At 43.7% G+C, this 24308-nt stretch overlaps 1 protein-coding gene across 4 annotated transcripts in view; it reads left to right on the top strand.

Annotated features, from left to right (window-relative positions):
• Nucleotides 1-497: 497 nt before the first annotated feature.
• Nucleotides 498-24308, top strand: part of LOC115135659 (protein kinase C and casein kinase substrate in neurons protein 1-like) — a 58666-nt gene continuing 34855 nt past the window's right edge. For 2 of the 4 annotated variants that reach the window (XM_065026547.1, XM_065026548.1), the window contains exon 1: nucleotides 10616-10708. In XM_065026547.1, the coding sequence (XP_064882619.1) occupies nucleotides 10648-10708 (61 nt within the window). In that variant the 5' untranslated portion in view covers nucleotides 10616-10647. Of the gene's footprint in view, nucleotides 589-10615; nucleotides 10709-18362; nucleotides 18665-24308 lie in introns of those variants that run through there. The other 2 variants (XM_029670572.2, XM_029670580.2) reach the window with 2 other exon arrangements.

The following is a 24308-nucleotide window of genomic DNA, read 5'->3' as shown; positions in this document are numbered from 1 at the left end:
GCACATATCCAGGGGCCCTGACCTCCAGGTGGTCATTGATTTTTGTCGTCACTCTTACTCAGATATTAACATGGCAAAATGTGTAAAATTGCAGGAAATTTGCTTTAAAACTGCAAATATTTCTCTCCACACCATGGACAAATCAGTAGAACTGCAGAAAACATGCTTTGAAACAGCAAAAATATATCTCTGCCCAGTTACAAAATAGTAGAATTGCATGAAATGTGTTAAAAAATTGCAACATTTTCTCTCCTCCACACGGCAAAATGTGTAGAATTGCAGGAAATTAACTTTAAAACATACATTTTTCTACCCGCCATCAAGAGGGGGGCCACACTTTTTTTTGATCTGCTTGGTGGGGGGGTCCCCAACCAAATCTTGCTTAGTGTCCCCAAAAAGCTAGAGCCGGCCCTGGGACCATCCCCCATATGTTGCCTCTTGTCCTGCCGCTTTTTGTGCAGCAGAAGGCAAGCTTTCACGCTGTCAATTTACGGAGCAGGGTCTACCTTTTTTTCTAGTTGCTATAACGGGAACTATTTTTATATTTAGGCCAACAGGGGAGGCGGACACATCGCATTGTGTTCTCTGGTATGTTATGCATTTACAGTATATACGCATGCACCATTTCCAATTTGTTTCAGTAGAGACGGAAAGAATAGGCTAAGAACTGCATCTTAGACTGGTAGGCTACGCAACCCATCATATTCTGCTACCGGGGACAGCGAGACTTTTCAACCCTACAGTTTTTTTTGTTGCATTATTCTTTAGTAGTCTACATTTATTACAATATACACTACAAGACCAATAGTACATGGACACCTGCTCTTTGAACATCTCATTCCAAAATCATGTGCATTAATATGGAGTTGGTCCCCCTTTTGCTGTCACAACAGCCTCCACTCTTCTGGGAATGCTTTCCACTAGATGTTGTAACATTGTTGCTGGAACTTGCTTCGATTCAGCCACAAGTGCATTAGTGGGGTCGGGCACTAATGTTGGGCGATTAGGTTTGGCTCACAGTCGGCGTTCCAATTCATCCCAAAGCTATTCGATGGGGGTTGAGGTCAGGGCTCTGTGCAGGCCAGTCAAGTTCTTCCACCCAGATCTCAACAAACCATTTCTGTATGGACCTCGCTTTGTGCACGGGGGCATTGTCATGCTGAAACAGGATAGGGCCTTCCCCAGACCGTTGCCACAAAGTTAGAGGCACAGCATATTCTAGAATGTCATTGTATGCTGGAGCATTAAGATTTTTCTTCACTGGACCTAAGGGGCATAGCCGGATCCATGAAAAACAGCCCCAGACCATTATTCCTCCTCCACCAAACTTTACAGTTGCCACTATTCATTGTGGCAGGTAGCGTTCTCCTGGTATCCGCCAAACCCAGATTCATCACTCCAGAGAACGCATTCCCACTGCTCCAGTGTCCAATAGCAGTGAGCTTTTAATTAAAAAAAAATAATATTTAACCTTTATTTAACTAGGCTTTACATCACTCCAGCCGATGCTTGGCATTGCACATGGTGATCTTAGGCTTGTGTGCGGCTGCTCGGCCATGGAACCACATTTCATGAAGCTCCTGTCGAACAGTTATTGTGCTGACAATTTTTACGTGCTTCAGCACTTGGTGGTCCCATTATGTGGGCTTGTGTGGCCTACCACTTCGTGGCTGATCAATTGTTGCTCCTAGACATTTCCACGTAACAATAACAGCACTTACAGTTGACCAAATTTGACAAACTGACTTGTTGAAAACGTGGCATCCTATAACGGTGAAGTGGTAGGTCACACAAGCTCACAGAACTGGAACGGCAAGAGCTGGAGCGCGTAGCACATAGCGCGTTAAAAAAATCGCAACACTCACTACCGAGCTCCAAACGGCCTTTGGAAGCATTGTCAACACAATAATTGTTTGTCGGGAGCTTCATGAAATGGGTTTCTATGGCTGTGCTGCCACACACAAGCCTAAGATCATCGTGCGCAATGCCAAGCGTCGGCTGGAGTGGTGTAAAGCTTGCCGACATTGGACTCTGGAGCAGTGGAAACACGTTCTCTGGAGTGATGAATTATTCATCACCATCTGGTAGTCCGACAGATTAATTTTGCTTCGGCGGATGCCAGGAAATTGCTACCTGCCCGAATCCATAGTGCCAATTGTAAAGTTTGGTGGTGGAGGAATAATGTTCTGAGGCTGTTTTTCATGGTTCGGACTAGGCCCCTTAGTTCCAGTGAAGGGAAATCTTAACGCTACAGCATACAATGACATTCTAGACGATCCTGTGCTTCCAACATTGTGGCAACAGTTTGGGGAAGGCCCTTTCCTGTTTCAGCATGACAATGCCCCTGTGCACAATGCGAGGTTCATACAGAAATGGTTTGCCGAGATTGGTGTGGAAGAACTTGACTGGCCTGCACAGAGTCCTGACCTCAACCCCATTGAACACCTTTGGGAGGAATTGGAAAGCCGACTGCAAACCAGGCCTAATCGCCCAACATCAGTGCCCGACCTCACTAACGCTCTTGTGGCTGAATGGAAGAAGGTCCCTGAAGCAATTTTCCAGCATCTCGTGGAAGCCTTCCCAGAAGAGTGGAGGCTGTTATAGCAGCAAAGGGGGGGAACAACTCCATATTACTGCCCATGATTTTGAAATGAGATGTTCAACGAGGAGGTGTCCACATAGAGTACTTTTGGTAATTTAGTGTAGGTTGGCCTTGGTGATACTAGGCACTAGGCAGAACCAATCATGCCAAAGTTTACCTTAAAGAACAAGGAGTACTGTTTGTCTTCAAAACTTTGTAAGAGTTGGCTCTGTTTAAATGTCCACGTGTTGTTTGGTCAGCAACAACAAAAAACAACCCAGTAAACTGGCAATAGGTATGTGACAGCAAGAGGATTTTGCAGGACTGATGTGTCATTCCTCTCGCCTCTGACGTTCTCATTTTCTCAACCATGTTTGCCTTCAGAGCATAAATGAGCTGCATGAAAGCCATCTGCTGTTTAAAAGAAATGCATGTATTTATGATTTTATCCGTCTGTTATGCTGAGTTCCACAATGTGTCCACACAAGGAATGCTTATGTTGAATGCTTATATAGGACAGGAGGCAACTAGAAGAGCGGAGGGTCATATAGAGTGCAGTCTGTCTTGCTCTTTGTGTATGTGTTTGATTAAGTGCATGCATGTCTCTGCATGCTTCTACGTGTTTGTGTCACGTGTCTGTGTGTGTGTGTGTGTCTCTCTCTCTCTGTGTGTGTGTGTGTGTGTGTGTGTGTGTGTGTGTGTGTGTGTGTACGCACGAGTGCCTGTGTGTGTGCCCTGTATTAGTGTGTCATTTTCTTAAAGGGATGAACGGGGACCAGGGCACACATCTGATTTATACACCCCAATTCAGCCGACCCCACTGAAGGAGGATTGACAGATAGGCACCATTACCAATGTAATGAATTAGCCCAGATCATTTGGATTTCTCTCCTCCGAATGATTGTGCATCTGCCAAGGTAGGGCCAATCCCCATGGAGACATACGTGAATTGTTTGCCTCAGTCATTGTCATTCGTACCTACGAGTCCATTGTGCCCTCCACAATCTTAACCCTACGCTAATAGACACTGCATTTTACATGGCAAAAATCACTGTTTTTATCCGTTTCCAGATTGTGTAGCCTGAATATGCTTTATATGGAATAGTGAGGCTAAGCATTGCTGTATACAGATTTTCCAGCTTTGTAGTAGATAGATTACCTGGATCCATATTAAAACATATTTGGGTGGCAAAAACGGTATATGCCACTTTTCAGTATTGTGTGTGTGTGAATTTCACATGCATGTTATTCATCTACAAGATGCCTTTTTACATGGCTTCCTATTACTCTAGAATTAACCACATCCATCTTCATAATATTAACAACAATGTTTTCTGTGATATCCATGGACTTTTTTGGCATCAATTGATGAAATTGACTAGTAGCTCTCATGTCTTACTTGCTTAAACCTTTTGCAACATACAGCGTTATACTACCATGTCCCAACTTCCCGCACCCTTTCCTCTCGGAGTACTGAAGCTCAAGGGGATTTCCCCCCTCAACCAACTACACCGCTAAATTAAAAGGTTGCTCCTAACACGTTCTGTGTGCTTGATCTGAACCATAGAAATCGAATGACTAGACCAGACAAAGCCCCTCAGACCATGGCAATTTATTCTTTGTTATTCTAGTCTAGTTCTATGGTCTGCCTGGTGGTGGAGGCTGAGTGCAAAGTTTAGGATTGAGCTGTTTGGTAATTGGAGATAGGATACTCACATGGGACAACTGGAGTGGACAGAGAGAGAGAGGCTTTCACGCAGTGTCCTTAAAGGCCCAGGCCCAATATTTCCCATCGACTGTGTTATTTTTTTCTTTACATTTGACATTTAAGACATTTAGCAGACGCTCTTATTCAGAGGGAGTTACAGTGGATTCATCTGAAGGTAGTTAGGTGAGACAAGCACATAGCCTATCAAATCAAATTGTATTTGTCACCTGCACCAAATACAACAGGTGTAGATCTTACCATGACACTCTTACTTACAATCCCTTAACCAACAATGCAGTTATGAAAAATAAGATTAAGAAAATATTTACTAAATAAACTAAAGTTTAAAAAATAAAAGTAACAACAAAATGACAATAACGAGGCTATATACAGGGGGTACCGGCACCGTGTCAATGTGCGGGGTTACAGGTTAGACAAGATAATTGAGGTAAAATGTACATGTAGGTAGGGGTAAAGTGACTAGTCATAGCAAGCAATTTCTTCTCTCAATTAAGCAGCTATTAGCAAAGTCAGTGCTAGTTAGAAGACAAGTGCAAGTGTTAGTGCAAGAAAGGCAATTATTTTTTGTTGTTGTTATGCTCACGTGACATCACTGCCTAGTTCACTGTCTGCATCGCAGAATGTGACTGGGGACTCGCTTACTTCAGGTATAGTGTTTTGTGGAGGCCCCTAAAATTAGCACTTAGAAATGGTTACACAGGTTGTTCCAAGTAAAGCACATCATGTGCTTTCATGAATTTGGTTGAGTCCTTCTCCTTCTTTGTTCATTTCTCCTATACACAACAGAACGACCTTTGCAAAATGTCCAGCAAACATAGGTCAGTCTCATCTGACGTCACAGCCATAACCCTTGCCTCTTTCTCTTGGATGAGGAGAGGGCAGACAAGCTGTTGGCAGACTGAGAATCTCTGACTATCTTTTCTGCTGTTATCTCCTGTCTGAGGGACAGACAGACAACGATGGCGAGCGACATTTGAAGAGAGGAGATCAGATGAATATTTGTAAAGGTCCGGGTTGATATTGAGGAAGAGAGGGATTAGAGGAGATTGAACTGACGACTCCGTCTCAGAGATTCATCTATCTGTTTGTTTGTCTGTCTGCCATTTTTGTTTTATTTTGAAATCTGTCATCCTCTCTCTCTTGTCTCCTTAGGTGTGCCCCTTCAGGGGAAGGGATTCTATAGGGCTCAGTCCTAACCTGGGGTGGCAGGGTAGCCTAGTGGTTAGAGCGTTGGGCTCGTTCAAATCCCCGAGCTGACAAGGTACAAATCAGTCATTCGGCCCCTGAACAAGGCAGTTAACCCACTGTTCCTAGGCCGTCATTGAAAATAATAATTTGTTCTTAACTGACTTGCCTAGTTAAATAAAGGTTAAAAAAAACTGGGGTTATATGGAAACCTGATTGACCCAATTGAGAAGGTAAAGGTTTTCACTGGTTTCTGATTAGGCTAGGGTTGTGACAATGATGGAATATTGATTAATTGTCATACAAATAACCACAGTTAGTCATTTTTGTAGATTTATTTTTAGCTTGTAATCATCATAATCCATTTTTGAAAATATACCTCAAGAAATACCTAATAAACGCAGCACAGCTTTGGTGTCTCAACAAATTTATGTTTTTTAACCGCTCGGAAGTATTGGAAATTAAGCTTCTCCTCCCAACCGTGCCGTTCTGCTATTATAATGAACTTTACCCACTTCATGTAAAAATGTAAAACTGCTAATGGGTTAACTATATTTACTTGAATATAAAATTGAATCAACCCTTCTCCTAAAATGAACGTATTAACGCAATGATGATGATTTTTTTCAGTTCACGGTTATTCCATAATTGTCGGTTACACGATTATACAATAACTGTGTCAGCCCTAGATTATGCGCTCAATGCATTCCACATAAACGTGCTACACTATAAGCATCTGTCACGCGGGACTAGGTGGGTGAAGGAATCAGGCGCAGAGAGTTCCAGTTGTGAAAAGTGCTCTTTAATATGGCACACAAAAATAATAAGCCCAACAACACGGGGCGCGGACAACAAAGTGACTACCCAAAAACACAGGGTGCCAAGTTCCGAAAATATATCCACCTCTACCTAAAACGCACACACGTAACATAAAGACAATACGTACTTAAAATAGGGAAGCTCATTAAGCCATACAACAGAACACAGGTGAAACTAATAAGACAAAACAAACAGACAAACGAAAAAGGGATCGGTGCTGGCTAGTAGGACGGTGACGACGACCGCTGAGCACCGCCCGAACAGGCAGGGGAGCCAACTTCGGCGGAAGTTGACAACATCACGCCCTCTGTATTCTACTGGTTACACTTCCTCTATAGATGCTGGCCTTGAGCTTCTTAAACGCGTCCCTACTTTCTCAAACATATCACTGGTCAGGCACAGTTCAATAGGGAGAAAGGAAGATCTGTAGTTACTCCAAGAAAGGGAGGATGAATGGATTTCTGGACTATGCAACCACGGCCATTGTATTATTGGGATCTGGCTGAGTGGCGGTGAGGGCAGCAGGAAGGCCCAGATCAGGCAGGCCCGGACACCCAAACCAACCAGGCTTGTCAGTAATTGAGCAAAGGGCCTAATAAAGGCTCTGATAGAGCCTAATGGGCCTGGTCAAAAGTAGTGAACTGAATAGGAAGCCATTTTGGGATTCAAACAAAGAAGAACCCCTGTGGATGTTGGCTGCAGGTTTTAACTGTTCATCTATAGTATTGATTTAGAGTGTCACCTGGAGCCTGGGAGTGGGCAGTGAGGGGCGAAGGGGGAGGAAATGGCTTTATGTTGCCACAGCAACTGGATTTATTCAAGTTTGGTGCAGCAGACAGAGCTAAGGTATTTCCTTGGTGTGTGCCTGTGTGCATACATTTGATCGTGTGAGAGAGAGGGAGAGAGAGAGAGAGAGACAAAGAATGAAATACCCTGGTAGCAGAGAGAGCTTGTTTGATTGTAGACTGCTCCAAGGCCCCGTTTAATCCTCTGAACCCATGTTAGCACGTCGAGGGTTTGTCACTTTTACAAGGGCCAGTCTCAGTGTTAATGTGCTCTAATCTGTGCCTTAATTGTGCTTTGACTCCAGCATCTCTGATAATGTCGATAGGTAGGTATTTGAATGGTTTTCCCTCTCACTACGCAGCCGAGAGAGCTCATTCATGAAAACACCATCAGAGAATCTCTCTCTGTGTGGATAGTCACCGTGAGCAGCTGCAGTGTGTATTTGAGTGACTCATTTCGCCAAGTTGGCACTGTAATCTCTGAAAACGATTGGCTGCCTCTCTGCAGAGCTCTGTAGCGTTCCTGAGTATGGTTGCTCCAATGGTTGCTCTAGGCCAGGGCGAAGCACTGCCGCAACGTGTTTCATTACGTTTCGACCAGAAGCGGTGCCTCCGCTTGACAACTCCTCGCTCCAAAAGATTGGTCGCTTTGTGGGCGTAGACGTGAACCTATTCAAGTAAGTAAATACATTAAAAAATATATATATAGGGACAGTACCAGTCAAAAGTTTGGACACACCTACTCATTCAAGGATTTTTCTTTATTTTTTACTATTTTCTACATTGTAGAATAATAGTGAAGACATCATAGCTGGCACACCCAGAAGAGGACTGGCCACCCCTCGTAGCCTGGTTCCTCTCTAGGTTTCTTCCTAGGTTCCGGCCTTTCTAGGGAGTTTTTCCTAGCCGCCGTGCGTCTACACCTGCATTGCTTGCTGTTTGGTGTTTTAGGCTGTGTTTCTGTACATAACTTTGTGACATCAGCTGATGTAAGAAGGGCTTCATAAATACATTTTATTGATAAAAAAATAACACATATGGAATCATGTAGTAACCAAAAAAGTGTTAAACAAATCAAAATATATTTTATATTGGAGATTCTTCAAAGTAGCCACCCTTTGCCTTGATGACAGCTTTGCACACTCTTGGCATTCTCTCAACTAGCTTCATGAGGAATGCTTTTCCAACAGTCTTGAAGGAGTTCCCACATATGCTGAGCTCTTGTTGGCTATGGCTTGTTGGCTGCTCTGTGGGCCAACTCATCCCTAACCATCTCAATTGGGTTGAGGTCAGGTGATTGTGGAGGCCAGGTCATCTGATGCAGCACTCCATCACTCTCCTTCGTCAAATAGCCCTTACACAGCCTGGAGGTGTGTTTTGGGTCATTGTCCTGTTGAAAAACAAATGATAGTCCCACTAAGCACAAACCAGATGGGATGACGTGTCTCTGCAGAATGCTGTGGTAGCCATTGTTATGCACGCCTCTTGGAGGGAACGCAACACCCTGCTACACTCAACTCCCCGTGGAGTGAAAGAGGTATGTGACTGCAGGTGCGGGTAAGGATGACAGAGGCAGGATATATTACCATTTACAGGGAATTTATTTCCTTCACACAGTAATTTGGGGAAAAGGGGCTGGACAAAACCAAAGCAAAGAAAGTAAAAGTTAGAGCCCCTCCTCCTACCTTACCTACCCACAACTTACCTAACTAGCACCAACTGGCACACTAACCAAAATACAGGGGATGGTCCGCTCAGGTCTTACCTAGTGTGCATAGACATAGTAAATACTACCGGTATATGTATGCCCGCAGGCCTCTTACCTCAGCACTCCCAAGGTACCTTCCCCCCTGGGAACAAATAAACAGAATAATACAAACTTAAAGTGAGCATTTTCTCTCATCAAAAACACAGTCCTACGGCATACACAAACGTCAGCAGGACCGGCTACAAAATACTATACAGACTAACAACGAAACACTGGGTCTTTCTCTCTCTCTAACAACCAACACTTGACATACCAAGAAGCTCTCCCTTCCTAACAAAGGAACTCTGGCTTTTAAAAGCCATGCTGGCTGTCACTGACAGTTCCACAAGCAAAGCACCCCCACGCCATCACACATCCTACATACTTCACGGTGAGAACCACATATGTTGAGATCATCCGTTCACCTACTCTGCGTCTCACAAAAACACGGCGTTTGGAACCAATAATCTCAAATTTGGACTCATCAGACCAAAGTACAGATTTCCACCGGTCTAATGGCCATTGCTCGTGTTTCTTGGCCCAAACATGTCTCTTCTTCTTATTGGTGTCCTTTTAGTAGAGGTTTCTTTGCAGCAATTCTACCTTGAAGGCCTGATTCATACAGTCTCCTCTGAACAGTTGATCTTGAGATGTGTCTGTTACTTGAACTCTGAAGCATTTATTTGGGCTACAATCTGAGGTGCAGTTAACGCTAATGAACTTATCCTCTGCAGCAGATTTTGATTTGAACTCTGAGTCTTCCTTTCCTGTGAAGTTCCTCATGAGAGCCAGTTTCATCATAGTGTTTGATGGTGTTTGAAGAAGCTTTCAAAGTTCTTGAAATCTTCCAGATTGACTGACCTTCATGTCTTAAAGTAATGACGGACTGCCGTTTCTCTTTTCTTAGAAGAGCTGTTCTTGCCATAATATGAATTTGGTCTTTTACCAAATAGGGCTATCTTCTGTATAGCACCCCTGCCTTGTCACAACACAACTGATTGGCTCAAACTCATTAAGGAAAGAAATTCCACAAATTAACTTTTAATAAGGCACACCTGTTAATTGAAATGCATTCCAGGTGACTATCTCATGAAGCTGTTTGAGAGAATGCCAAGAGTGTGCAAAGGCAAAGGGTGGCTGCTTTGAAGAATTTGTTTAACACTTTTTTGGTTATGACATGATTCCATATGTGTTATTTCATAGTTTTGATGTCTTCACTATTATTCTATGTAGAAAATAGTCCAAATAAAGAAAAACCCTTTGAATGAGTAGGTGTGTCCAAACTTTTGACTGGTGCTGTATATACACTGCCTTTCAAACGTTTGGGGTCACTTAGAAATGTCCTTGTTTTCCATGAAAACATACATGAAATGAGTTTCAAAATGAATAGGAAATATAGTCAAGACGTTGACAAGGTTATAAATAATGATTTTTATTAATAATTGTGTCCTTCAGACTTTGCTTTTGTCAAAGAATCCTCCATTTGCAGCAATTACATTCTTTTACCGACCTTTGGCATTCTAGTTGTCAATTTGTTGAGGTAATCTGAAGAGATTTCACCCCATGCTTCCTGAAGCACCTCCCACAAGTTCAATTGATGGGCACTTCTTATGTACCATACGGTCAAGATGCTCCCACAACAGCACAATAGGGTTGAGATCCGGTGACTGTGCTGGCCACTCCATTATAGACAGAATACCAGCTGACTGCTTCTTCCCTAAATATTTATTGCATAGTTTGGAACTGTGCTTTGGGTCCTGTTGTAGGAGGAAATTGGCTCAGGACCAGGCAGTGTCAGAGGATGGCCCTAAAAGAAGACTCCAGCCACCCAACCTATAGTCTGTTCTCTCTACTACCGCATGGTAAGGAGTACCGATGCACCAAGTCTGGAACCAACAGGACCCTGAACAGCTTCTACCCCTGTAGCGGTATTGTTAGAGGGGTAAAGATAATGATTTTTGTTTGGACGCCAGGCAGGTATTAACCCTGCTGAAAGAAAAATTGTAGATATATAGGGTACCGCTACCAGACACACATCAGCAGAAGAGACTGCCTAGAGTGTAACCTGTTTGCCAGATAGCCAGTGTAGAGAAAGGATAAGACACCATCTAAAACACACGTTACCACACAGGGGTAACCCAACCAATAATACCTCATACAAGAATAATGGCTGAGCAATTCAAAAGCAACTTCATTGAAAAAAATTGACAAGAACCCAGTCATAAACCTTAGAGAATTTGCAATATTCTTTATTACCTCCCAGTGGAGGAAAGAGGGGTTATGAATGGGTGTGTTTATTGACAAAACAAAGAAGGCCTTAAAATGTCCAAAAATGTTCTTGATGCTGACACAATTGTACGTAAGCCACCACGCCTGTCTAGACTGTCGGTCTTATGTCCTTTCAGACCTTTTTATGAATTCTGAAGCTGGCCATAGAGAGGGGAAGAACCTGGAGGATATTAGATCTTACACATTCAACACATAACTGGACTTTTGTCTTGGTTCTTGGGCTGAGACTTTTTGGGATACCGGGATGAGGGAACAGGGTTTTGAGTTTAGAGGTGGTGCTTCCAGTCCTTATACAACGGAGTCCCATGACGCACCAGATCATCCACATTCTGCACACGTTACAAAGTTGACTGGCAAGGTGGGGAACAATGTTCTTAAGAATGAGTTTGACCATCTCCTGCTCAGTTATGTAATGTCAGCCTTCCATCTCCTACAAAGAACTCGATAGGAGAAGGCAAATTCCCTATTGGGAGGAAGGCTGAGAGGAATAGTTTCTGAAACTCCTCCCAGGTTGACACATGTTCACGGGCTGTCTCCCACCAGTCTCTTTCTGTACGATGGAGAACACTGCAGAGGGTGGCGAAAACCTCCAAGTCAGTAAGAGGCCGGATAGAAAGGAAATCTTTACACTTAGATATGAAAAGCAGTGGATCAACATCTTCTGGGCTGCCAAAAGTAGCTTGATAGGGAGGGAGCTTCTAGAGGTGGCATGATGGTGGCAAGGGGTCTTGGTGAAACGGGAGTTCTGTTGTTTAACAGTATCGTCAGGGGGGGTTTTCTAGTGCTACCTGATCCTATTCCTTTAATGGCAGAGGTAAACCCTGAGGGAGGTGCCGAGGATTTGTCCTGAAGGGAAAAGCACTGCATTACCTCCTTGTGCAGCTCCTCCAGTTGAAGGTCTGTGGCCTTCTGTGCTTTTTCCATCTCATTAGAGCTCTCCTTTTGAGAGACTGTTCAATCCAAACTCGTAGTTCCCCTGTCCTCCATAACATCTTTCAGATGAGAACACAATTGCTTCACAAACGAGGCGGACTCCTCTGCTCTGCTCCTCTGCTGAAACTTAGCATTTTCCCTTGAACAACCTGCTTCAGAGAATCTTGCAAATATTTCTGTCTCTGAACAGTTTGTTGTTGGTTTTCCTCCACTTGACAGGGAACGTCAGCCAACCTCAGCTGCACATCTTTCTGATGAGCTTCCACACTTTGAGTGGGATTCATTTGCATTGTCAAACTATGGTTGGTGTGTGACCATTATTGTTCCATTTGTCCAGTGAGAACACAGAGACACCTCTCCCAGTCTGTCTGGGCAGGGTAACAGGAAGAGGGGATGGTAATGGTGAAAAAGTTATAGGTGAGCCAGTAACCAAACTAATAATACCTCATACAAGAGTAACGTCAGAGCTTCAAAGGCAACTTCTTAGAAAAATAATTGACAAGAAAGAACCCAGTAATAAACATTAGAGAATTTGCAATATTCTGTATTACCTCCCGGTAGAAGAAAGAAGGGGGTATGAATGGGTGTGTGTGGGTGTGTTCATAGACAAAACAAAAAATATTTTTGGCCAAATTTCAATAATCCCCCAGAAAATGAATACAGTTCAAACAATAATACATAAACAAACTCACAAAACCTCCCTTTTTAACTAAAATGTTAAACCATCCTACAGTGCATTATTAGTTCACCAAAGGCACCGAAGGCACTGAACATAAAAGGGAGCGCACCACAAAGAGAGACATTATTTCAGTGTAAAGCACTGAAGGAGATCGAAAGAGAGATGGGCTCAGCTGTTGCATCCATGGCTTGAACGTGTACTCGTCCGTCCGACACAATCCTCGGTTGTTTGTTTTTGACAGAAGCTTGCAACAGTGTTGCTAGTAATCCATGTGATCCGAGGATGGAAAGGTTCTAATGCATCAGCAGTAGCGCGATAACGAGGCTATCAAACTTACAAACTTTGAGAAACTAAGCACGTTGGAAACTACACAAGACTTCTGCAGAGTTCCACACGCCGTCAAAAATGCCGCGCTAACTGAGAGCCAGAAGAGACATCTTTATTTCCTTCTTCCTGACTGTTCCTGTGCCCTTAAAGTGGCAAGGCACGGTGATGGCTCCGTGCAGGATTTCGCCAAACCCACAAGCCATAAGACTGCGAAATAGTTAACCAAATAGCTACCTTGACTATCTGCGTTGCCCCATCATCTTATTCCTAGTTATAAAAATAATAATAAATAACAAAAACAACCCAAAACAGAACACAGACAACAATCAAAGCTACATACAGGTGTCATCAGATCTGGAGAATATGAGAACAGAATTAGCAGAGGTCCTGGAAAGCTTTTCTGAACACCACAGTCTTGAGCTGTGCCTTAAAGGAAGACAGCCCTAATAGTGTCTGGAAGTGTGTTCCACAGCTGCAGAGCTGCGCAACTGAAAGCCCTGTCATCCATAGTTTATAGTTGTTACGAATCCCTTTTTGGCTTGGCAGTCTAGGGGGGATGGTAATGGAGACCCATAACATAACTCATGCAAATTATAGTGCGAACGAAAAACCACAGACAACTTAAGTACCGTCAAACACTCAGGGTTCATTTGAAAACACACGGTAAAGGGGAGGCCGGAAAAGGGGCTGAGCTGGACCCAAGGAAAGACAAAAATATCAAAAAATACCCCTAAGCTAGACTAGCCTTCTTCAATACAGCTAACTAACTAACCAAAAATACAGTGGGTGGTCCGCCCAGTTCTAACTAGTGTTCTCAGACAAAGTAGTCCTACGGGTAGTGTATGCCCATGGGCAACTTGTCTTGGTTCCCCCTTTTTCGCGCCATCAAACACCATAACAAAAACAACACTCACAGGTGGGGACAAAGTGACATGTAGTTGCAAAAAAACAAAACCAGAGAACTACAGAGAGATTGACAGAGAGATGGGGGTTCAGAGGAAACAACTGAATGGGTTTTTAAACCAAGGGAAAGTGGATGTGGTTGGGTAATGGAAACAGGAGGAGGCATGTCTTCTGATTAGCGACCGATTGATGACTGATTGGGGAATGATGATTGCCACCTGTGAGGAGGGGAGAAGGAGAGAAAAGAAATACACACACACACACACACACACAGAATACCTGTATCTGTAACAATAGTCTGCTGAAGGGACACTGACCTGGAGGAGTGAAGGGTGCGTGTGGGGCAGGAGGGTAGAATGAGGTCTGACAGGTACTTGGGTTCAGAACTGTGGATGACTTGGTAGGTGTGAAACAGGATTTTGTTGTCGATACTTGTGCATATAGGGAGCCAGTGACGGTTGAACAGTACTGGAGTGATCAGGATACTTGCAGAACACTTCTGGGAATCCTGTAGCCTGTTTAGGCACTTGGCAGACGCGCCAACAAAATGGGCATTACAATAGTCCAGACGGGGATGAGATAAAGGTGTGGATGAGTTGCTAAACTGCAGGTTGTGATAGCATAAGTCGTAACCTGGCAATGTTCTGTAGATGGAAAAATTTGACCTTGGTCATTCTCTTGATGTGGGCCTCAAATGAGAGCTGACTGTCAAATATCAACCCAGGTTGCAAACCTCACTGGAAGGGAGGACCTTGACACTATCAACATTGAGGCTGCTGATGTTGTTTATTATGGTGCGAGTGCTAGTCAGGACGACCTTCGTCTTTTTGCAGGTTAACTGCAAGACACTAAACTGCATCCACGCTTTGATGTCCTGCAGGCAGCTGGCCAGAAGTGCAGTGGCAGTGGCAGTGTTTGTGGAGACATACAGCTGAGTGTAGTCAGCATGAAAGTGAAAGCCCTGTCCCTGTTTCCTCAAGGTAGTTCCAAGTGGCAGCATGTAGATACAAAACAGTAGTGGCCCCAGGACCGAGCCTTGAGGCGACCCCATGTCGGACCACAACTGTGTCTGACCTACTAGGACTGATAGCTATAAACTGGTAGCAATCTGTGAGATGGGACCTGGACCAGTCCAGTATCTGACAGGCCCAGGAGCTTCTCCATGCGGTCCATCAGGATGGTGTCTGATCGTGTCGAATGCTGCATTGAGGTCCAGCAATATGAGGATGCTTGCAGCCCCAGAGTCAGCATTCATCAGGAGGTCATTGGTGGCCCTTACCAGGGCAAACTCTGTGCTGTGTCTAGCTCCGAAACCCGACTGGAAGGGTTCAAGTAGGTTGTGAGTGACCAGATGGTTTTGGAGCTGGTTAGAAACAGCACATTCGAGGAGCTTACTCAGGAAGGGCAGGTTGGAAATAGGCTTGTAAACTCCTCTCACTGTCAACAGTATTTATTTTCAGCTAAATTAACATGTGTAAATATTTGTATGAACATAACAAGATTCAATGACTGAGAAATAAACTGAACAAGAACCACAGACATGTGACTAACAGAAATTGAATAATGAGTCCCTGTAATGCACAGCGTTGAGATTGCAAGCAATGACAACAAGCTCAGTCCGATGATGCTGTGACACACCGCACCAGACGATGACGGACCCTCCACCTCCAAATCGATCCCGCTCCAGAGTACAGACCTCGGTGTAACGCTCATTCCCTCGACAATAAATGCGAATCTGACCATCACCCCTGGTAAGACAAAACCACGACTCGTCAGTGTAGAGCACTTTTTGCCAGTCCTGTCTGGTCCAACGATGGTGGGTTTGTGCCCATAGGTGACGTTGTTGCCGGTGATGTCTGGTGAGGACCTGCCTTACAACAGGCCTAGAAGACCTCAGTCCAGCCTCTCTCAGCCTATTGGGGACAGTCTGAGCACTGATTGAGGGATTGTGCGTTCCTCATGTAACTTGGGCAGTTGTTGTTGCCATCCTGTACCTGTCCCGCAGGTGTGATGTTCGGATGTACCGATCCTGTGCAGGTGTTGTTACACGTGGTCTGCCACTGCGAGGACGATCAGCTGTCCGTCCTGTCTCCCTGTAGCACTGTCTTAGGCGTCTCACAATACGGACATTGCAATTTATTGCCTGTGCACATCAGCAGGCCTCATGCCTCCTTGCAGCATGCCAAAGGCACGTTCACGCAGATGAGCAGGGACCCTGGGCATCTTTCTTTTGGTGTTTTTCAGAGGCAGTAGAAAGGCCTCTTTAGTGTCATTAGTTTTCATAACTGTGACCTTAATTGCCTACCGTCTGTAAGCTGTTCGTGTCTTAACGACCATTCCACAGGTTATTGATTATTTATGGTTCATTGATCAAGCATTGGAAACAGTGTTTAAACCCTTTACATTGAAGATCTGTGAAGTTATTTGGATTTTTACTAATTATCTTTGAAAGACAAAGGGTCCTGAAAAAGGGACATTTTCTTTTTTTGCTGAGTTTAGTTCTAGAGGTTGTCAGGGTCAGATCCAGGCTTTTTAAGTACTGGTGTGACAGCGGCCAGTTTGAGCTGAAGAGGGACACATCCAGTGACGAGTTGAATTGTTGATAATTTCTGTGAAGAAAGGCTCCAGAGCAGGTAAGCAGGTGGGAATAGTGCCAAGTGTGCAAGTGGTGGGCCTCATTGTTTTAACCAGCTTGGTTACATCAGCTGCAGTTACTGTGGTGAAGGTGGAGAACCTGGACTCAGGTAGCGTAGGACTGGGTATCTCAACTACCGGGCCAGGAGAGGATAGGATGATGTTATTGATGTTTTCAATTTTGCGTTGGAAGAAGCACAGGTATTGATTGCACCGTTCTGGGGAAGCTGAGGTGGCAGAATTGTTCAAAGTTTGGAGGAACTTGCTCACAGTAAAGAACAGATCCCGGGAGTTACCACTACTGATCAGTTGAGAATAATAGGATGTCCGAGCTGCATTTAATATATATATACTAGATATATACTTATATGTACATATCTACCTCAATAACCTCGTACCCCTGCACATCGATTCGCTACTGGTACCCCGTGTATATAGCCAAGTTATCGTTACGCATTGTGTATTTATTATGACGTTTTTATTTTATTATATTACTTTTTATTATTTCTCCATTTTCTTTCTCTCTGCATTGTTGAGAAGGGCCGGTAAGTAAGCATTTCCCTGTTAGTCTACACCTATTTTTTTTTTTTTTTTTTTTACAATGTGACAAAATAAGATTTGATTAGAGCATCAGAGGGAAACAGAAGCAATTAACACAGAAATATTTTACAGCAGGCACCTCACCAGACCTGCCCTCGTGTCTGTTGGTGCTACTCCCACTATGTTCAGGGAATTACAGTCCGGATACATGCGAGCTGATGGGGAGGTCATGGGTCGAGAATAAAAACAAAAATAAGTAAATAAAAAGCATGCAGTTGGTATCGTATATTATATGCTGCTCCCAGGTGCTTTGATTCAACTGCACCACAATACACAGACAATGTTTCAGCTCGAATGGCCTTCATCAGGTGGCTTTAAGTCTTTCGTCATATGAGCGTCATTTACCGTGTTCAAACTTTCTTTCTTTATTCATCACTATTTACTCTTGGCCCAGCACCCAGTGTGGGAATTTGGGATGTGCACATCATTTCCACATCCAACAGAAAGAAAAGATTGAGGTCAGTCTTGTGCAGTAGCCAGCAGGAGAGAGAAGCCTTTGTGTTTGAAGTGTAGGAGAATTAGTTTGATCCCCTCTCAATCTGAGTCAGTCTAGCTACACATTCTCTCAATCATTCCCCAAAGTGCTGGCAGAAAGGGAGGGAGGTGTGCGTTGAAAGCAGACTGAGTCTATGAAATGAGGCTGCTGCTGTTGCTTATACATTATATGCTCTGCTCTAAGGCAAGCTTTTTGATGGGTGGGAGTGATTCCGTACCCCGTATTCGATAAACACACACAACCCTCCTGCCAATTGTAATGTGTCCTTAGATCGCCACGTCAGCTTTGATCTGATCCGCTGCTGTTTCCTGCCAGACAACACACCTAACAGGACTCTTCTGTACCTATACGCACGTCCGGATTTTGTCATAAAGGTTTATTGCCTATTTCCTTCCTTCAGCCCCTTATTTCCTTCCTCTCTTTTCTGTTTACCTCTTTCTCTCGTGCCCTCGATCTCTCCAACCTACCTCTCTCTCTCTCCTGGCCCCTCTCTCCTGCCATCCTCTCTCTCTATGACCTTCCTTACATTCCTGCATCCCTCTTTCTCTGCTGCCCCTTTCTCCCCTCCTGCCTCTTTTTCTCCTGTCCATTTTCTCTCCTGTCCTTTTCCCTCTCCATGACAACGGTTCTCCTTGAGACTTCCTAGGAATGTGTCAGACAGACAGGGAGGGAGTGCCCTCACTGGCAGCTGGCTAATTATTGATGGCCTTGCCGGTCTTCATGAGGATGTGTCAAAGTTCAGTCGGTGTGTATGTGTGTGTGTGTGTGTGTGTGTGTGTGTTGCGGGGGTGCTTAGACAACAGGGTGTGTCGTCTCCTTCAGGTGCATAGCTGTGCTAGTTGCCTCTAGCCTCTAACACTGTCCGTCTCGAGTGACACATCTCGCAAGCTTGGACACAGATCGTTCCGAGTGTTGCTCACAAGGACTTAGCCAGCTCACACAGACAAGAGTGACCAGGTACAGTACTGTTATGTTACTTTAAAATACACAATATAGATCAATATATACTTTCTGAAATATTTACAGTTTTAATAACCTAGTCTACGTACACGTCATGTAGAATGTTAGAAAAATCAGAGTTCTTTAGAGAACTCCTGTGCTTACGATTCAGTGGAGGCTGCTGAGGGGAGAACGGCTCATAATAATGACTGGAACAGCGCAAATGGGAATGACATCAAACCATGTGTTTGGTGTTTTTCATACCTTTCCACTGATTCCACTCTAGCCATTTACCACGAGCCTGTCCACCCCAACTAAGGTGCCACTAACAACCTGTGTTATGATTTGTTGAGTATGTGAGCAATGCTCCTCCACTGAATTATGTATTAAGATCACTGCAGACATTCAAACAGGACGCTGTGCCTTTGGATAACATGTTGATTTATCAATCCGTCTATCAAAAAAAAAAATATATATATATATCTCCAAAAAAAAAAGGGTACACTTGTTTAACTTGAACTGCTTGCGCTCTTGAAATCCTCCTGGGTGTATGGGTGGTAGAGGGTGTTGTTCTCGGATACCTTAGATACACACGTGTTGCTAGGGCAAATAGATGTCATAATTGTATGTACCTATGATGTCACCACAATAGCGAAGTGTGTATGGTTGTTTTATGGATTTACTGCACTTTGTTATGCTCTTGTCCTTTTCTCTCATGGCCTTATTGAATCACTGAGCCCCTCTGCCCTTTCACAACACCAGGTGTCCCCTCTCTCTCTCTCTCTCTCTCTCTCATTATTTCCAGTGTTACTTCCAGTGCCCATCTTTAGTTTTTGGGTGTTGGCCAAGCACTAGCCTCGTACCAAACATCCTGATCTCACAATCTGTTTAGCTTACATTCTGTTTCGAAGGGAGGGGCTCAAACGGTTTGAATCCAAGGGACCATGGATCCAGTCTAGAAGCACGGCTCCCATTGTTTTGCTTCGGTACTGCAGTTTAACTGACGCCCGGCCCAAAACGACAATTTCAGTAGACGGCCACATAGAGAAGTCCGATTTAAAAAATTAAAAAATCCAATTGTCGCTGAGGCTGATTGTTTTTCCGTCAATCACAGTTGAAGATATTAACATTACATATTCATCCAAAGTCTGCCATGTTTTTGGATGATGTCATGACGTCGTCGCTGCTCACACGGCTCCCTGTGTGCACTGAGGGCTAGTGTGCATGTGATGTTGATCCGTATAAACCGGATGCAGCCCGGATATAGACGGTCCATGAATCGCGTATGCAAATGTGAGTAGATAACCTTGAAAACAACGGTCGGACATATTGGACGCAGTCTCCAGTTAATATTACACCTCAGTGATTGAATCTGGTCGTGGCCAGACTGTATCTATGTAGCAAAACAGAATGTAAGCCTGCGAGATCAGGATGGTTGGTTCGAGGCTAAAGCATTCCCATCCCGGGGAGAAATCTGTCAGGAGCAGCTCTGTTTGCTGTTTTCTTCCCTGTTAGTCAACTGTGCAGTCACCTGGAGTGTGACTCACGCTTTTACTCTTATCAATGGTGAACGTATATCAAGATGGCAAAATTCAGATATGACGTCATTGTTTTAGCACTATCCACGAGGATTGGGCAATGTCTGGAATGACTCATCATCCCATCGCTGAACATACGATTGTATATGGTATACGATTACGCACGGGCATTCTTTATACGTTACTAATGTTTTTTTGTGTTTTTCTTAAAGTTTTCTTAATGTTCTCAAATCAAATCAAATGTTATTGGTTACATACACATTTTTGGCAGATGTTATTGCGGGTGTAGCGACATGCTTGTGTTCCTAGCTCCAACAGTGCAGTAATATCTAACAATACAACAATACACACTAATTAAAACAGTTAAATAATGTAATTAAGAAATATAGAAATATTAGGATGATCAATGTCGAAGTTCAGAGTATAAATATATATATGGGATGTATAGACAACATTGACAGTATATGGATAGAATATGTAGTATATTTGAAGAACAGTATGTACAGCAATAGTTAAATAGGATAGGTATTGACTAGAATACATTATATACATATGAAGTGGGTACAACAGTGTGTAAACATTATTAAAGTGACCAGTGTTCCATGACAATGTACATAGGGCAGCAGCCTCTAAGGCGCAGGGTAGAGTAACAGGGTGGTAGCCGACTAGTGACTGAAGTTCAGGACAGGGTACTGGGTGGATGCCAGCTAGTGGTGACTATTTAACAGTCTGATGACCTTGAGATAAACAGCTTCTTTCAGTCTCTCCGTCCCAGCTTTGATGCACCTGTACTGACCTCACCTTCTAGATGGTAGCGGGGTGAACAGGCAGTGGCTGAGGTCCTTGATGATCTTCTTGACCTTTCTGTGATACCGGGTGCTGTAGATGTCCTGGAGGGCAGGCAGTGTGCCCCCGGTGATGCGTTGGGAAGACCGCACCACCCTCTGGAGAGGCATGCGGTTACAGATAGTGATGTTGCCATAGCAGGTGGTGATACAGCCTGACAGGATGCTCTCAATGGTGCATCTGTAAAAGTTTGTGATGGTCTTAGGGGCCAAGATACATTTCTTCAGCCTCCTGAGGTTGATGAGGCGCTGTTGCACCTTCTTCACCATACTGTCTGTGTGGGTGGACCATTTCAGTTTGTCAGTGATGTGTACGCCGAAGAACTTGAAGCTCTTCACGTGAAGTCCACTATCAGCTCCTTTGTTTTGTTGACGTCGAGGGAGAGGTTATTTCCATGGCACCACTACACCAGGGCCCTCACCTCCTTCCTGTAGGCTGTCTCATCATCACTGGTAATCAGGCCTACCACTGTTGTGTCGTCTGGGAACTTGATGATTGAGTTGGAGATGTGCATGGCCACGCAGTCATGGGTGAACATGGAGTACAGGAAAGCATGAACAGGTTGGAGGTATGATCTGATTTGCCAAAGGGAGGGAGGGAGAGGGAGAGGGAGATATGGAGTACAGGAAAGCGCAAACAGGATGGAGGTATGATCTGATTTGCCAAAGGGAGGGCGGGAGGGAGAGGGAGGGCCTTGTAAGCTGTCCCGGAAGGGGGAGTTGCAATGGTTGAGAGTTCTTGTTGCGCAGGCAATGTGTTAATAAAACTTTCCTAAGATTTGACTAATTAAAGTCCCCAGCTAAAATATATGCAGCCTCAGGATGTGCGGTTTCCAGTTAGCACAAAGTCCAGTGTAGATCCCTGAGAGGCTGTCACGATGATGACCGAAGAGAATTCTCTTAGGAGATAATGCGGTCAGCATTTGATTGAGAGGTATTCTAGGTCAGTTGAACAAAAGGACTTGAGTTCCTGTACATTACCACAATCACACCATGAGTAGTTAATCATGAAACACACCTGAGCCTTTCATTTTCCCAGAGAACCCAGCTGGATGTATGGAAGGGGACAGTATATCCGGAGAGAGCCATGATTCTGTGAAACGGAGTATATCACAGTCCCTGATGTCTTTCTGGAAGGAGATCCTCGCACTGAGCTCTTCTACTTTATTGTCCAGATACTGAACATTAACAAGTAATATACTCAGAAGCGGTAGATGGTATGCACGTCTCCTGAGAGTCAGATTAAAAGTCCACTCTGAATACGTCTTCTCCATTGGCGGTGTCTTGGAGCAGTCTCTGGGATAAGAATGAAAATATGATAAGATGAAAATGAAGCAATTTTCTGCCAAATGTATTGCACTAATGTTTTTTCGGTGACGGAAAACTACAGTTGCACGCCCCTGATCACTCTATTGAAGCAAAAACACACGGTTAACTTTCAATCTAAAATGCGACCCCTGTCAACACACAGCTGGACTCACCTCCTCCCGGCTTTCTTCCATTGAGCTATTTAGAAACAAACACTTGACTGGCTCAACTTTTCTGTGAAACTAAGGTAAGCCTCCTAATGTAAAATAATGTGACAGGTGAAATGAAGAATGTGATCTGCTTTTATTGCAGAAGTTGACTGAAATGTCAATTCGGATTCAAACAACTTTCTGAGATAGAAATCCATTAGGCCTATAGATTAATTTGATGGTTGATCGTGAAAGAGTAGGCTATAGCTATGCCAAGAAGTCACATTCAAATGGAATGGGGATTGGGGAGAAAAAAAGGAAATTAAGATTTTAAAACAATAAGACAGACAATGGAGTGTCCTCTGCAAAAGGCCCATGATCAACTGACATTGGAGAGGCAAAAAAACACATTAGGCCTTATCTGACATTGTGTGCTACTTTGGTGCTCTCCTCTCTTTCTACAATCTACATTGTTCTCTTGCATTATGTTAATAGTCGAACTACCACATACACTACTGTTCAAAAGTTTGAGGTCACTTAGAAATGTCCTTGTTTTTTGAAAGAAAAGCAATTTTTAAAATAACATAAAATGTATCAGAAATAGTGTAGACATTGTTAATGATGTAAATGAATATTGTAGCTGGAAATGATGTATTTTTTAATGAAATATCTACATAGGCTTACAGAGGCCCATTATCAGCAACCATCACTCCTGTGTTCCAATGGCACGTTGTGTTAGCTAATCCAAGTTTATAATTTTAAAAGGCTAATTGATCATTAGTAAACCCTTGATTTAAAGAAGCAATAAAACTGGCCTTTATTTATTATTTTTTTTATTTTATTTAACCTTTATTTAACCAGGTAGGCAAGTTGAGAACAAGTTCTCATTTACAATTGCGACCTGGCCAAGATAAAGTAAAGCAGTACGCCACATACAACAACACAGAGTTACACATGGAGTAAAACAAACATACAGTCTAATACAGTAGAAAAATAAGTCTATATACAATGTGAGAAAATGAGGTGAGATAAGGGAGATAAAGGCAAAAAAAAGTCCATGGAAGTAAATACAATATAGCAAGTAAAACGCTGGAATGGTAGATTTGCAGTGGAAGAATGTGCAAGGTGGAGAGAAATAATGGGGTGCAAAGGAGCAAAATAAATAAATACAGTAGGGGGAGAGGTAGTTGTTTGGGCTAAATTATAGATGGGCTATGTACAGGTGCAGTAATCTGTGAGCTGCTCTGACAGCTGGTGCTTAAAGCTAGTGAGGGAGATAAGTGTTTCCAGTTGCAGAGATCTTTGTAGTTCGGTTTTGGGGGTGACCAGAGAGATATACCTGCTAGAGTGCGTGCTACAGGTGGGTGCTGAAATGGTGACCAGCGAGCTGAGATAAGGGGGGACTTTACCTAGCAGGGTCTTGTAGATGACCTTGAGCCAGTGGGTTTATCGACGAGTATGAAGTGAGGGCCAGCCAATGAGAGCGTACAGGTTGCAGTGGTGGGTAGTATATGGGGCTTTGTTGACAAAAAGGATGGCACTTTGATGGACTGCATCCAATTTATTGAGTAGGGTATTGGAGGCTATTTTGTAAATGACATCGCCGAAGTCGAGGATCGGTAGGATGGTCAGTTTTTACAAGGTTATGTTTGGCAGCATGAGTGAACGATGCTTTCTTGCGAAATAGGAAGCCAATTCTAGGTTTAACTTTGGATTGGAGATTTGGAGTTTGATGTGAGTCTGGAAGGAGAGTTTACAGTCTAACCAGACACCTAGGTATTTGTAGTTGTCCACGTATTCTAAGTCAGAACCGTCCAGAGTA

This window comes from Oncorhynchus nerka, linkage group LG2 (genome assembly GCF_034236695.1).
Source record: "Oncorhynchus nerka isolate Pitt River linkage group LG2, Oner_Uvic_2.0, whole genome shotgun sequence".
In the NCBI taxonomy this organism is placed as follows: Eukaryota; Metazoa; Chordata; class Actinopteri; order Salmoniformes; family Salmonidae; genus Oncorhynchus; species Oncorhynchus nerka.
This window is presented reverse-complemented; position numbering and strand designations above follow the sequence as displayed.